A 15,991-nucleotide genomic window follows, 5' to 3' on the forward strand; every position below is an offset into this window, starting at 1 on the left:
CAGATACTACAACAGCTTTTGGGGAAAACCTGGTCTGATTAAGAGAGATGGTGTCCATCCCAACCGGGATGGTGCCTCATTTATTTCTAGTAACTTCGCCAATTTTATTTGAACTAAAGTTACCTGACAAACCAGGGTCCGGACCAGGATGCAGAGTTGTAGTCTTACACATCTCTCTGCTGGTTCCATTGAACCCTCATCCACCAACAATAACATATTTAACACTATAGAAGTAGTCTCTGTTCCAAGTTCACCAAGCACCATAATCTAAAATTAATACCAAAGCACAAATTGGAGAAACTGACATCACAATTAAATGTGGACTATTAACTATTAGATCTCTTTTGTGCAAATCCCTGTTAGTGCACGACGTGATAGTGGATCAACACATTGATTTATTTTGTCTAACAGACCTGGCTTCAGGATGAGGGGTATGTTAGCTTAAACGAATCTACTCCTCCAACCCATCTCAACATTCCTCATGTTACTGGTCAAGGAGGGGGGAGTGGCAACAATCAATCACTCCAAGTTATTAATTAATCCTAGACCAAAACATGGTTCCAGTTCATTTGAAAGCCTGATTCTTGGCATCACCCATCTGAACCAGATGGAAGAAAAGCCACTTTTGTTTGTAGTTGTATATTGGCCCCCTGCTGGAACACATTCAGAGTTCTTATCTGAGTTCTCTGACTTCTTATCTGACTTGGTCCTTAGAACAGATAAAGTCATTATCATTGGAGACTTTAACGTCCGTGTAGGTTATAAATTACTTCATTTCATTACTTGAGTCAATTGGTTTCCCCCAACAGATAAATCAACCAACTCATAGCTTCAACCACACCCTTGATCTACTTTTAACTTACAGTTTTGAGGTAGAACGTTTGTCAGTGTTCCCTCAGAACCCACTCCTGTCAGATCATTCTTTGATCACTTTTACATTTATGATTAAGGATTCGTCTATGCTCAGAACAAGGTCTTAGTATAGCATATGTCTTTCAGATAATGCTGTTGCAAAGTTTAAGGAAGTGATCCCTGTGCTGATCCCAGGACGGTGGGGTGCTTCTCCAGGGATCAAGCATGATAATCTTAGCCCTGCAGAGGTTGACTATTGCTGAAGGTGCAGCAACCTCACTGAGAATCACGCTTGATTCTGTTGCCCCCCTAAAAAAGAAAATAGTAAATCATAGGAGGTGTGCCCCCTTGTATAATTCACACATTAGGACCCTCAAGCAGAAAGTGGAAAGACTAAAAAGGAAGTGGTATTCTTGTAAAATAGATAGCTACCATTTAGCCTGGAAAGACAGTCTTGTAGTTTACAAAACAGCCCTCCGTAAGGCTAGAACAGCTTATTTTTCTTTTTTAATTGAAGAAAACAAGAATAACCCCAGGTTTCTTTTCAGCACTGTGGCAAAATAACCAAGAATCAGTGAGCCACGTATCCCTTCTTCCCTTAGTGATGAAGACTTAATGAGCTTCTTCAATGATAAAGTTCTAGCTATCAGAAAAAAATCTAAGTAGGCCATCACAACAACTGGACCATCACCAGATGTACTGACTGTGGGAACATAAAGGGTCTCCGATGAAACTCCTAGATGTTAAGGTTGGGTTTTTACAGGACCCCAAAACAGGCAAGAACGCAGTTATAAAAAGTCTAAAAATAGGTTTTATTTAACTAACTCAAACTGGCAGTCCTCCTGGACTGCAGGGAAGCACTAGTTCAATGTTCTGGGGCACACAGGGAGCCCCAGCGTGGAGCCAACACGGGAGTCGGTTTCTGACCAGATCAATGGTTCTTTAGTGACAGGTTATGTACCCCGGTCCAACAGGGTGGCAGTGATTAAGCCGTTGCTTAAAAAAACATCACTAGATCCTGATGTATTAGCAAATTATAGGCCAATATCCAACCTTCCTTTTATCTCTAAAGTTCTTGAGAAGGTGGTGGTGACTCAGTTACTGGAGCACCTGCAGAGGAACAGCCTGTTTGAGATGTTTCAGTCAGGCTTTAGAGCTCATCACAGCACAGAAACAGCATTTCTTAAAGTTACTAATGATCTTCTCATAGCTTCAGATCATGGACTGGTCTCTATGCTGGTTCTGCTGGACCTCAGTGCTGCTTTTGATACAGTTGATCACAGCATCCTGTTACATAGACTGGAACATGATTGGGATTAAAGGGACATCACTAGACTGGTTTAGATCGTATTTATCAGATAGATACCAGTTTGTTCATGTCCATGGCGTTCCCTCTTCATACAATAGGGTTAGCCATGGAGTTCCACAAGGTTCTGTACTTAGACCAATCCTTTTCACCTTCTACATGCTTCCCTTAGGAAACATTATTTGGCAGCATGGAATACATTTTCACTGTTATGCTGATGACACTCAGCTATATCTATCCATGAAACCAGAGGAGACAGAGCAGTTAGTGAAGCTTCAGACCTGTCTTTCAGACATAAAGTCTTGGATGTCTTCAAATTTCCTTCTCCTTAACTCAGGAAAAACTGAGGTCATGGTGTTTGGTCCTGAACCTCTCAGGGATAGATTAGATCACATGAACACTCTAGATGTTATCTCCCAAACATCTAGTCTCTCTTTGAGGAATCTTGGATTAACTTTTAATCAAAATCTGTCCTTCAGCTCACACATTAAAATAGTCTCTAGAAGTGCCTTTTTTCACCTGAGAAACATTGCAAAGATCAGGAAACCAATGACGCGGCATGATGCTGAAAAGATAATCCATACATTTGTTACTTCCAGGCGGGACTATTGTAATTCTTTATTATCAGGGTGTCCAAACAACTCTTTAAGAAGCCTCCAGGTGATCCAAAATGCCGCAGCTAGAGTTCTGACAAAAGAGATCACATAAATCCTGTACTGGAGTCTCTTCATTGGCTGCCCATTAAATTTAGAATAATTTTAAAAAAATTCTTCTGACCTACATCCTACCCGGAGAAGCTTCTGACACCTTATCATCCCAATAGACCGCTCCGCACTCAGAATGCTGTGGTCCCCAGAGTCTCAAGGGGTTGAACAGGGGCCGACCATTTAACTACTAGGCCCCCTGCTGTGGAATCAGCTTCCTGTCCAGGTACGGGAGGCTGACTCCATCTCTACTTTTAAGATTAGACTTAAAACCATCCTCTTTGAAAAAGCTTTTTATCACACGTCTGTGCAGATTCTCAATCATCCAGGTCATTGTATCCAAGGTAGTTTTCTATGTCAACTGGACTGGGTTTCTTCTCTTGAAGACGTTTCGCCTTCTATCCAGAAGGCTTCTTCAGTTCTGAAATCGCTGGGGAGAGAGCTTGAAAACAGCCCCTGTGGACCATCTGCATGCTAATGATCTGGGTGGTCACCTGAGAGTCGTTAGCAGGGTCGTTGGTCGGGTCGTTCACCTAGTTTCTGTTGAGGTGTCTCCCCTTTGTCTGCTGGATCACATGGTGGTGAGTCACTGGGTCTCCTGGAATGGTGTGAATGTTTGTTTTGCTGTTGGAAGGAGTGGAGGACTGCATTGTATGTGGGTGATAGGAAGTGCCTCAGGCCACCACCTCTGTTTAAGGATGGTTTTTCCAATTTGACATGGATAGCTTCCTTGACACCCCTTTCAAACCAGCAAGACCGCTGGTTTGAAAGCCATACTTGGCTGTCCTCGAAGGAGTGCCCACTCTCCTTTAAGTGTAAGTGGACTGCTGAATCCTGACCCAAAGAGGTGGCGCGTCTGTGTTGTGCCATTCTTCTGTGGAGAGGTTGTTTGGTTTCCCCAATGTACAGTTCCTTGCCTTTCTCCTGACACTGTATAGCATAAACAACATTACTTTGTTTGGGTCTTGGTGTCTTGTCCTTTGGGTGTACTAACCTCTGTCTGAGAGTGTTGCTAGGTTTGAACTGAACCGGTATGTCGTGTTTCTGGAGGATCCTCCTAAACTTCTCAGAGACTCCGGACACGTAGGGGATCGAAACGCTGCGGCGTTTGTTTCTCTCCTCCTCTCTTTTGCTGGGGTCTCGCTTTCTTGAGGTTTTGGTGAAGGCCCAGTCTGGGTAGCCGCATGTTTTGAGAGCTGTCTTAATGTGGTTCTGTTCCTTCTGTCTGCCATGGGATGTGGTGGGTATTTGTCTGGCCCGGTGTTGGAAAGTTCTGATCACTCCCAACTTGTGTTACAGTGGGTGGTGAGAGTCAAACTGAAGGTACTGATCGGTATGTGTAGGTTTTCTGTAGACTTCGATGGTGAGATTTCTGTCCTCAGTGATCTTGACTGTGCAGTCCAGAAAGGCCAGACTGTTTCCTTTTGTATCTTCCCGGGTGAATTTTACATGCTGGTCTGTTTTGTTGAGGTGATCGGAGAACGCTTACAATTCTTGTGTTTGAATTTTGACCCAGGTGTCATCCACATACCTTAACCAGTAGATTATCACAATTCTGTAGTTGCACGTACTATCTATCCTAGACAGACAAATTAATTAGTTGGTTGGTTGGTTGGATGGTTTGTTATTTTGGACACTCTTGTTTGGATGTCTGCTAAGGTGATGACTACTAGGACTTGTTCTGGAAGTTGGCTGTGCTCTGTCTGTAGGTCATGCAGCCATTGGGCATTAATGTTTTGTGTTGCCCCTTTCTCCCAGATACTCTTGATCTTGTTGCCCTGCCATTGAGAGTAGACCTTTGCTGGACTGGTGGAGAACTGGTGAGTATTCCGTCACTTCCTGTCTCCTCTATCGTTCGTTGGTTGCATTGTGCACGGGGTGCCGTATTCACTTAATATTGAACACTTGGTGTGTTGTATTCATTTAATATTGAACACTTGGTGTGTTGTATTCACTTTACTTAAAATTTTAAACATTTGAGACATTCTAGTCACCCGATATCAACAGTGAGAAACAACCCATATTAAACAAATACAGGGCTTCGCCGATCACTAGCGTTAGCATGGCCTCACCGTCTGTTTCACCCGGTGTCTTTGTCTGTTCAGAGTGCGAAATGTTTAGTTACTCCTCTGCCTCCCTTAGTGAAGGGAATAGGTGCAGAAAGTGTAGTTTATTTATGGCTATGGAGGCAAGACTTAGCGAGCTTGAGACGCGGTTCCGCAGTTTGGAGTTAGCTGGAGTTGCGTCATGTAGCCAGGGTAAGCTAGCTGCTGCGGAGCCGCCTAGTGCAGCTACAGCTAGCGGTCCCCCGGCAGCAGCCGAGCAGCCGGCTAGCCAGGGCGGCTGGGTGACGGTTCGTAGGAAGCGTAGCCCAAAACAAAGGCCCGCGGTGCACCACCAACCGCTTCCCGTGGCTAACCGCTTTTCCCCACTCGGCGACACACCCGCTGAGAAACCGACCCTGGTAATTGGCGACTCTGTTTTGCGCCACGTGAAGCCGACTCCAGCGACCATAGTTAGGTGCATTCCGGGGGCCAGAGCGGGCGACATAGAAGCAAATTTATGGCTGCTGGCGAGACGTAATCGTAAATTTGGTAAAGTTATTATTCACGTCGGAGCCAACGACACCCGGCTTCGTCAGTCGGAGGTCACTAAAATTAACTTGAAGTCGGTGTGTAACTACGCAAAAACGATGTCGGACTCCGTAGCATTCTCTGGTCCCCTCCCCAATCTGGCCAGCGATGAGATGTTTAGCCGCATGTCATCGCTTCGTCACTGGCTGTCACGGTGGTGCCCCGATAACCAGGTGGCCTTTATAGACAATTGGAGCACCTTTTGGGGAAAACCTGGTCTGATTAGGAGAGACGGTGTCCATCCCACGCGAGATGGTGCTTCTCTCATTTCTAGTAATCTGGCTAATTTTATTAGACCCAAAATGACCTGACAATCCAGGGTCCAGACCAGGATGCAGAGTTGTAGTCTTACACACCTCTCTGCTGCTTCCTTAGAACCCTCATCCACCAACAATAATATATTTAACACTATAGAGGTAGTCTCTGTTCCACGGTTAAAAGTTCACCAAGCACAGAGCAGGGGAGCGGTCAATCACCAAAATCTTATGAAAATTAATACTGAAGCACAAGTTGCAGAAACTAATATCACAATTAAGTGTGGACTGTTAAATATTAGATCTCTTTTGTGTAAATCCCTGTTAGTGCACGACCTGATAGCGGATCATCACATTGATTTATTTTGTCTTACTGAGACCTGGCTTCAGGAGGAGGAGTATGTGAGCTTAAATGAATCTACTCCTCCTACCCATCTTAATTATCATATTCCACGTGTTACTGGTCGAGGAGGGGGAGTGGCAGCAATCTATCACTCCAAGTTATTAATTAATCCCAGACCAAAACATAGCTTCAGTTCATTTGAAAGCCTGACTCTTGGCATCACTCATCTGAACTGGAGGACAGAAAAGCCACTTCTGTTTGTAGTTGTATATCGGCCCCCTGCTGGGCCACATTCAGAGTTCCTGTCTGAGTTCTCTGATTTCTTATCTGACTTGGTCCTTAGAACGGAAAAAGTCATTATCATTGGAGACTTTAATATCCATATGGACGTTATAAATGACAGCTTTAGAAATGGCTTCATTTCATTACTTGAGTCAGTTGGTTTCCTCCAGCAGATAAACCAACCAACTCACAGCTTTAACCACACCCTAGATCTAGTTCTGACTTATGGTGTTGAGGTAGAACATGTGTCAGTGTTCCCTCAAAACCCAGTCCTGTCAGACCATTCTTTGATCACTTTTACATTTATGATTAAGGATTCTTCTACGCTCAGAGCTCAGTCTTACTATAGCAGATGTCTTTCAGATAATGCTGTAGCTAAGTTTAAGGAAGTGATCCCTGTGCTGATCCCAGGACCACCGTGTGTTTCCCCAGGGATCAATCATTATAATCTTAGCCCTGCTGAGGTTGACTCTATTGCTGAAGGTGCAGCAACCTCACTGAGAATCACGCTTGATTCTGTTGCCCCCCTGAAAAAGAAAATAGTAAATCAGAGGAGGTGTGCCCCTGGTATAATTCACATATCAGGACCCTCAAGCAGAAAGTGCGAAGACTGGAAAGGAAGTGGCATTCTTGTAAAATAGACAGCTACCATGTAGCCTGGAAAGACTGTCTATTAGTTTACAAAAAGGCCCTTCGCAAGGCTAGAACAGCTTATTTTTCTTCTTTGATTGAGGAAAATAAGAACAACCCCAGGTTTCTTTTCAGCACTGTGGCCAAATTAACCAAGAGTCACAGTGTTTTAGATCCACGTATCCCTTCTTCCCTTAGTGGTGAAGACTTCATGAGCTTCTTCACTGATAAAGTTCTAGCTATCAGAGAGAAAGCTAACCAGGCCATCCCAACAACTGGACCATCACCAGATGTGCCGACTGTGGGAACATACAGGGTCTCCAACGAGCCCTTAAGCTCCTTCAGCCCTATATATTTTTCTGAGGCGTCATCGCTAATTCAGAAATCCAAGACCACCACGTGTCTTTTAGATCCCATCCCAACACACCTGTTGAAGGATGTTTTACCATTGATAGGCAGTTCTATCCTGGACCAGATCAATGGTTCTTTAGTGTCAGGTTATGTACCCCGGTCCTACAAGGTGGCAGTGATTAAGCCGTTGCTTAAAAAACCATCACTGGATCCCGATGTCTTAGCAAATTATAGGCCAATATCCAACCTTCCTTTTATCTCTAAAGTTCTAGAGAAGGTGGTGGTGACTCAGTTACTGGAGCACCTGCAGAGGAACAGCCTGTTTGAGATGTTTCAGTCAGGCTTTAGAGCTCACCACAGCACAGAAACAGCACTTCTTAAAGTCACTAATGATCTTCTCACAGCTTCCGATCATGGACTGGTCTCTATGCTGGTTCTGCTGGACCTCAGTGCTGCTTTTGATACAGTTGATCACAGCATCCTGTTACAGAGACTGGAACATGTGATTGGGATTAAAGGGACAGCACTAGACTGGTTTAGATCATACTTATCTGATAGATACCAGTTTGCCCATGTCCATGGTGTTCCCTCCTCATACAGTAGGGTTAGCCATGGAGTTCCTCAAGGTTCTGTACTTGGACCAATCCTCTTCACCTTGTACATGCTTCCCTTAGGGAACATTATTCGGCAGCATGGGATAAATTTTCATTGTTATGCTGATGACACTCAGCTCTATTTATCCATGAAACCCGAGGAGACAGAGAAGTTAGTGAAGCTCCAGACCTGTCTTAAAGACATAAAGTCCTGGATGTCTTCAAATTTCCTCCTCCTTAACCCAGGAAAAACTGAGGTCATGGTGTTTGGTCCTGAACCTCTCAGGGATAGATTAGATCACATGATCACTCTAGATGGGATCTCATTAACATCTAGTCTCTCTGTGAGGAATCTAGGAGTAACTTTTGATCAAAATCTCTCCTTCAACTCACACATTAAATTAGTCTCTAGAAGTGCCTTTTTTCACTTGAGGAACATCACAAAGATCAGGAAACTGCTGACGCGGCATGATGCTGAAAAGTTAGTCCATGCATTTGTTACTTCCAGGCTGGACTACTGTAACTCCTTATTATCAGGGTGTCCAAACAACTCTTTAAGAAGCCTCCAGTTGATCCAAAATGCTGCAGCCAGAGTTCTGACAGGTATTGACAAAAGAGATCACATTACTCCTGTACTGGCGTCGCTTCATTGGCTGCCCGTTAAATTTAGAATAATTTTTAAAACCCTTCTTTTGACCTACAAGGTCCTCAGAGGCCTAGCTCCATCCTACCTGGAGGAGCTAGTGATACCTTACCAGCCCAATAGACCGCTCCGCTCTCAGAATGCTGGTCTACTTGTGGTTCCCAGAGTTTCCAGGAGTAGAATGGGGGGCCGAGCATTTAGCTACCAGGCCCCCCTGCTATGGAACCATCTCCCTGTCCAGGTACGGGAGGCTGACTCCATCGCTACTTTTAAGATCAGACTCAAAACCTACCTCTTTGAAAAAGCTTATTGTTACTAATTCAGTAGTTCCAGTTTCTATCATAGACAGACAAATTATCATACCTAGGGGTCGTCTAATCGTTAGGTCACATCTTAGTTATGCTGTTATAGGCCAAGGCTGCCGGGGTCCGGAAACATGATCACCTGACAGGCCTCTGTCACTCCACTGGGTCATGGTTTCCTCTCCTCTCCTCCTTTCCTCTCCTCATCAAGCAGACTAGTTATGCTGATTCTTGTGTAGTTTTTCTGCTTCTCCCCCCCCCCCCCCTCTATTTATTTACAGGTATCGCCGCCCTCGGAGCTGCATAATGACCTCCGGCCCCGCTGAAGTGATTGTGCATCATATTTTTTGTGTGTGTTTCTGTGCTCTGTGCCTCTCCCTCTCCTCTCCTCTCCTCTCCTCTCCTCTCTCCTCTCCTCTCCTCTCCTCTCCTCTCCTCTCCTCTCTTCTCCTCTCCCCCTCCTTCTCCTTTTCCTCTCCCTCTCCTCTTCTTTCCTCTCCTCTTTCCCCTCCTCCTCCTTCTCCTCTCCTCTACCTCCCCTCCACTCTACTTCTCCTCTCCTCTACCCCTCTCCTCTCCTACCTATCCTATCCCCTACCTGTCCTCCCTCTTCTCTCTCTTTACCCAGCCGGCCATCAGCAGGAGGGTCCCCCTACATGAGCCTGGTCCTGCTCAAGGTTTCTTCCTGTTAAAGGGGAGTTTTTCCTTGCCACTGTTGCTTGTCTGGGGTCAGGCCCTGGGATTCTGGAAAGCGCCTTGAAACAATTTTGATTGTATAAGACACTATATAAATAAAGATTGATTGATTGATTGAACACCTTGTTAATTCTCCTTGCATCTACTTCTCTTGTGTACCTCCTTAGTCAGGTAGCTAGGGCTGTGAGCCTTTGCTTAGCAGTCTCCAGTGCCTCAGTTGTAGACAGTTTGTTATATTTCTTGGGCAGCTCTGTCATGAGATTCACACCTCTGCTCAGCTCTGTTAGAAGGCTGACTTCTCTCCATGTGGCAATCTCCTCCATGGCACCATTTGCTCCTTCCCTCTTCATCTCATAGCCAAGCATCTGTAGGATTACTGTTGCTGCATACATACTTATTGGTCTCAGTGATGGTAGTGGTAGTGATGGCTGACAGTGCCGTGTTCATGTCCTCCAGTAGAGATTGATCTGGCATTTTCTTTGTTAGCCTTGGCAGGTACAAAGCCCCAATTATTCTCTCTCTCAGGTCAGCTGCCCTTGTGTCGAGTCCGTCTGTCATTGGGGCTTTGTACCCAATCTCGATATCAGGGGGTGATTTCCTATATATATATATATATAAACACACAGACACACACACACATATATATGTATATGTATGTATATATGACTGCTTCCTTATTTTCATTCAATCTCTGTGGGAAAGGTGAGCATTTTTTGGTCTGTGTTTTGCAAAGGTGAATTTATAAATTCATCAACCATAGCTATTTGTTCTTTTTTCTTCATTATCTGTGGGAAAGGAGATGCAGTAAAAACTGACTGAAAAATACAGTGAACTTTTTCTTGAAACACAATGCCAAAGAATAAGACCGATTACATATACGTGTGTGTGTGTGTGTGTGTGTGTGTGTGTGTGTGTGTGTGTGTGTATTTAAATGTGAAAATGCCTCAAAGTCAGGTGGCACCCTGTTAGAAAATTCCATGTTGTAATGCTAATTTCACTGTGAGAGCAGTATATCTCCCCCTCTATGCCCAGCAAGCCCATATTCTGCTCAATGTTTCCTCCTGTTAAAGGAGAGTTTTCCTGGCTATTGTTGCTTGGTGGGGATCAGACCCTGAGTTTCTGAAAAGCCTCTAGAAACAATTTTGATTGTAACAGATGCTATATAAAGATCAGTTGAAGTGAATCAATACACTGTTGTCCCCACTATCAAAACATGATTGTTCCATCAAAGACTAATGATATTTATTTATTTCACTCTCACAGACAAAAATATGTACTTCACAACACTTATCACATACAAAAACATAAAATAATTACAAAGAAACACCTCAGAATTGTCACTTGTGTTTATCTGGCTGTAGCATCTGTTGGAGTCCTATTTCCAGCAATCAAACAAATGGTAAAATAAAAACGTCCCATGACAAAATAAGAGATGTCAGCTCTACTTTAAGCTTGGCCTAAAAAGTATGCGACATATTGTTAATATAGCCGTTATGCTTTTTTTGTGTGACCTGCACTAAGGTGACTCCCTGGGCCCAATGTCTCTGGAAATCCTTTTGCAGTTTTTTTTAAGCCAGGTAGAGTTGCTGGCGCTCAATTTTTCTCCTCAGTTCTTTAAGATGGCTGATGACAGTCTTATAGCTGACAAGACGAAAAAAGAAGAAAAATTGATCATGAAATGACAACATATTTTTGTTTAGCAATACATAAAAATCACTTTCTACTATACTCACTTTGTTTTTTCTTGCTCAATTTGCAGAGATAGGCTTTTTATCACAAGATCCTCCTCTTCAGCCTCTGTGTGATTCCATGTTACATCTATTGCAGATTTGGATAGGAGAGATTTCATAATCTTTACAAATGCTATGAAAGTGTTTCGTGTAAAGAGCATTTCTCACAAAATTAATACATTAATATTTTTATCTTATCTTCTCCTCCGTGAACCATCACCTTATCATGGTGGAGGAGTTTGCATACCCTAATGAGCCTGGGAGCTATGCTGTCCGGGGCAGTTTGCCCCTGGTAGGGTCTCCCAAGGCAGATTGGTCCTAGGTGAAGGGTCAGACAAAGAATGGTTCACAAGACCCATCACACAAGACCAATCATGGAACATCGAAAAGGGAAGCCACGTACCCGGCCTGGAGGGTTACCGGGGCCCCACCCTGGAGCCAGGCCTGGGACTGGGGCTCAATGGCGAGCGCCTGGTGGCCAGGTCTACGTCCATGGGGCCCGGCCGGGCCCAACCCAAACCAGCTATGTGGACACTCCCGTCTGCAGTGGACCCACCACCCGCAGGAGGAGCATGAAGGGTCCAGTGCAGTGTGGATTGGGCGGCGGACCAAGGCGGAGGCCTTGGCGGTCCGATCCTCGGTTATGGAAATTGGCTTTTGGAACATGGAATGTCACCTCTCTGGCAGGGAAAGAGCTGAAGCTTGTGGGGAAGGTTTAGCGCTACTGACTAGATATGGTCGGCCTCACGTCCACACATAGCATCAGCTCTGGAACCCAAGTCCTTGAGGGGGGTTGGACACTTTTCTACGCTGGAGTTGCTCAGGGTGAGAGACGGAGAAGAAAGAGGCCTTCAGGTCATGGCTGGTCTGTGGGTCTCCGGAAGCAGCTGACTGGTACAGGTTGGCTAAGCGGGTTGCGGCCTCGACAGTCGTGGAGGCAAAAACTCGGGCATGGGAGGAGTTCGTTGAGGCTATGGAGGAAGACTTTAGGTCTGTTCAGAGAAGATTCTGGCAAACTGTCCGGCGCCTTAGGAGCGGCAGGTGGCAACTCGCCCACACCGTGTTAGGTGTGCATGGGGTGCTGCTGAAGTATCCTGGGGCAATTATCCAGCAGTGGAAGGAATACTTCCAGGAGCTCCTCAATCCTACCAACACGTATCCTCAAGGTGGAACAGAGTCAGATGAGCAGGAGGTGGACCATCCAATTTCCGGAGCGGAAGTTGCCGAGGTACTGAAACAGCTGCCTGGCTGCGGAGCTCCTGGAGCGGATGAGATCCGCCCGGGGTATCTTCAGGCTCTGGATGTTGTAGGGCTGTCCTGGTTGACACGCCTCTGCAACATTGCCTGGACATCGGGGGCGGTGCCCTTGGATTGGCAGACCGGGGTGGTGGTCCCTATTTTTAAGAGTGGGGACCAGAGGGTGTGTTCCAACTATAGGGGGATCACGCTCCTCAGCCTCCCTATGCTATGGAAAAGGAACTTTTGCTCCTGAGGCAAATTCTCTTGATCATCTTTGAAATCCTTAACTTGAGTCATCCTATGGTAAATTGATTGGGCACGATAAGGTCTGATGAGATTTGGATGTTGCTATTCTCATTTTATACACATAAACATGACAAGCCCATGTCTGGCCAGTACACAAAGTTATTGTCTCAAACACTGCTGCCTTTGTAGAGCCACCAGACAACAGCATCTATGCGTTTAACCACATAAATCATAGTCCGTTTTCACTCGATGTCCTTGCAGACAGAACAAATATTCTTTATAGAGATAAATGTCATTTATCTCTTACTGAAACCTGGCTGCAAGAGAGGTGTTCTTGCTTGAATAAATCATGTCTTAATCATCTTAAATTTTATTAAGAAGTATTTGGTGTATTTAGAAACTCACTGATGCATTGTTTCTTTTTATGCATTGTTGAGGAAGCTGTTCTGCGAGCACCAGCACCAAGTTGTACATACAATTCTTAGCTTAAAGTGATTCAGAAAGTCTCTGAGAACAATTCTGAGTGAGGAGGGAACTGAAACTTTTTAGTTGGGAGGCGTAGTTGTCCTGGTTGCCTAGCAACCACCACGACACCTATGATGCAGTCTGCTAAAAGCTGTGATTGTTCACTACAAACAGGGGGAAGGAAAAAAAATAGCACTTTTAGTAATGAATGGATAGTGAAACATTAAACTTTAAATTTCATTAAAATATGTTTTATTGTGAAAATAATTCTATATTGTGACAATTGAACTCAGCAAAATTAGATTTATTCTTACACAGCCTCAAAATGTTTAAACATTCAATTGCCAATCTTTATATTGATTTGGTTATTGTTATGTTTTCCTTGACATGCTTGTAATTTTACAACTAAATCTATTTGATATTAATGGTGGATGCTGACTCAGCACAGAGTGTGGGAGGGAGAGGAGGATTCCTGAAGAAAGTAATCACTAGGGGTGGGAAAGTGAAGCCTCATGAAGCACTGAGGCTTTCCTAACAATTGTGTCGAAAAAGATTCAAAGCTTCGAGACTTCAGTGACGGTGACATCTGGTGGACAACTGAAGCCATAGCAACCTCCAAAGAGCACGACTGAAGCACTGGCACTGTTTCAATCCCATGACACTAATAAAAGTTCATTGTGTGCTCGTCCAGGGGTTTTGTTCATTCATACCAAATAATGATTATATCGTCTTTACAATAAAATATGCAGATGGTCTCCCCCTTACTCTAAAACACATTCAAGATTAACCCAAAGAATAAATGCAAATTATATTAAGGGTTCAGTGTTGGTTGAACACTTTGAGATTTATTTAAAAACTACTAGGATTAGAGATCCTTCCTACTTTGCAAATCATCATGGTGTTTGAATTCAGAAACATTTATTTTTGTGTGTGTGAAGTGTTTTTAAGGAAAACCTTTAAAGATAATGGTTTGTCATATGTTTGATTTGGAATGATTTTTCACAGAAGCAGAAAAGTTATTTGTCCTCACAAACTCTAGAACGTCGCTTATTGGTGGTACTCGCCATGAAACTTGCCAAAATACTCTAACTCTCACTCTCCAAATCTCTATCTCCTCACAACCCAACAATTTTGAAGCATATTAATGCATCTTATATAGCTGATATGCCATCAAACCACTCAAATCTGTCTCAGAATGCATTGAAACACCATGAGCCACACACTGAAGGCTGAGCCATTGAAAGGCTTAGAAACATTTTGAAGCAATGAAGCGCGAAGCAAAACAGCGATGACGTTCGAAGCTTCAAACGTCATCGGTCACGTGACACTGGTGTTTTGATACAAGCTCCGACACAGTGTTTCGAATCACTCCGCTTCGGGAAGAGTGACACAAGCTCCGAAGCCTCGGTATCATTTGCCCATCACTAGTAATCACCTAACCAAAATTATTGATGCAGAGGATTCAGTCTTGGACATACCAGCCAGCATGTACACCTATGACATAGAACATGTACACCTTGGACATAGATTAAATAAAAACAAAAAAGAATCTGTGAAAATACAGCTTAGTCTCAGTTGTTGATTATAATAAAATACAGTACAATATATGCAGGATGATTTGCATCATAATTACAGTGGGACCTCTACTTACGAATTTAATTTGTCCCAGAAGCTGCTTCATAACCTGAAAATTACATAAGTAGAGACGCCTTTTCCATGTAAATGCCCTAATCCATTCCAAGCCCCCCAAAATTCAGACATAAGTTTTTTTATAAATCATAAAAATGCATCAAAACATGTAACAAATACATGTTACTAATTGTAACATGCACAATAAATGTAGGAATTCAGTGCAAGGCTTCTCCAGGAACAAAATGAACTTTATTACAGGCTAATCTTACATTAGCCGTCATTACTAGCAACGAATGTTAACAATTGTGGTAACACCGTCATCTAATGGACAAACATACGAACACCCACAATAAATAAAAGTTAAACGAAGGCGACACAGGGATACACACAAACTTGTACAGATTGACGTCCCTTCTAGCCAATGGGATGACAGGAAAATGCTAGGCGATAGCCAATGGCAGAGCAGCTACAAGCAAGTTTGTGTTCGCTAAACTCCGCGAGCTGCGAGCAGCAGTGGTAGCGTATTTTTGACCTTCGTATCCTGAAATTTCCTTCGTAACAAGAGGAAATATTTTTCCGTTGAGACGCTTCGTAACCTGAAAAATTCGCATGTCGAGACGTTCGTAAGTAGAGGTCCCACTATATAGGTTTGTGTCACAAAAGGTAAAGAAAGTTGCTTGACATAGCTGTTTTCACAATTGAGAGCTGCCTTATCCTGTTTGGAAATTAAGGTTTTACTTTAAGGTTTAAACAGGGCCATAAAGAAGGTAAAATGTTAGAAATCTGGACAGACATCTATATTTTACGGATTCATATTTAAAGAACCAACTGCAAGACTTTTCATTTGTTACATTTGTTGAGCTTATTTTATCAACATAGAATATCAACTGTGTTCATATTTTGCTGGTGCTGTCAAGGAGTTAAAAAATATTTTGTCGATTAAATTACAGGCAATGTAACAAACCACACCATCTTTGACCAAAAGGGGGTGCTGCCGCTGCCAAGTCAAATGTTAGATAAGAAATGTTATATGGTTTAGAGTCTAAAGTCTAAAGTTTAGACAGTGACACAGGCAAAAGCATAGGAAGTA

The 15,991-nt window shown here is 43.6% G+C and overlaps 2 protein-coding genes across 5 annotated transcripts in view; one reads left to right on the forward strand and one right to left on the reverse strand.

Annotated features, from left to right (window-relative positions):
• The first annotated feature begins 5,158 nt into the window (after positions 1-5,158).
• The window catches only part of LOC130540060 (uncharacterized), a 101,098-nt gene continuing 90,265 nt past the window's right edge, over positions 5,159-15,991 (forward strand). Inside the window, exon 1 of the mRNA XM_057058942.1 lies at positions 5,159-7,162. Coding sequence (XP_056914922.1) covers positions 5,828-7,015 — 1,188 coding nt within the window. The 5' untranslated portion in view covers positions 5,159-5,827 and the 3' untranslated portion in view covers positions 7,016-7,162. The remainder of the gene's footprint in view (positions 7,163-15,991) is intronic.
• Positions 10,807-15,991, reverse strand: part of LOC130540058 (kinesin-like protein KIF6) — a 92,812-nt gene continuing 87,627 nt past the window's right edge. For 2 of the 4 annotated variants that reach the window (XM_057058939.1, XM_057058940.1), the window contains 2 exons: positions 11,323-11,407; positions 10,807-11,230 (listed from right to left, as the gene is read on the reverse strand). In XM_057058939.1, the coding sequence (XP_056914919.1) occupies positions 11,158-11,230; positions 11,323-11,407 (158 nt within the window). In that variant the 3' untranslated portion in view covers positions 10,807-11,157. Of the gene's footprint in view, positions 11,231-11,322; positions 11,408-14,920; positions 14,954-15,991 lie in introns of those variants that run through there. The other 2 variants (XR_008954299.1, XM_057058941.1) reach the window with 2 other exon arrangements.

Source organism: Takifugu flavidus, chromosome 16, assembly GCF_003711565.1.
Source record: "Takifugu flavidus isolate HTHZ2018 chromosome 16, ASM371156v2, whole genome shotgun sequence".
NCBI classification, from domain to species: Eukaryota; Metazoa; Chordata; class Actinopteri; order Tetraodontiformes; family Tetraodontidae; genus Takifugu; species Takifugu flavidus.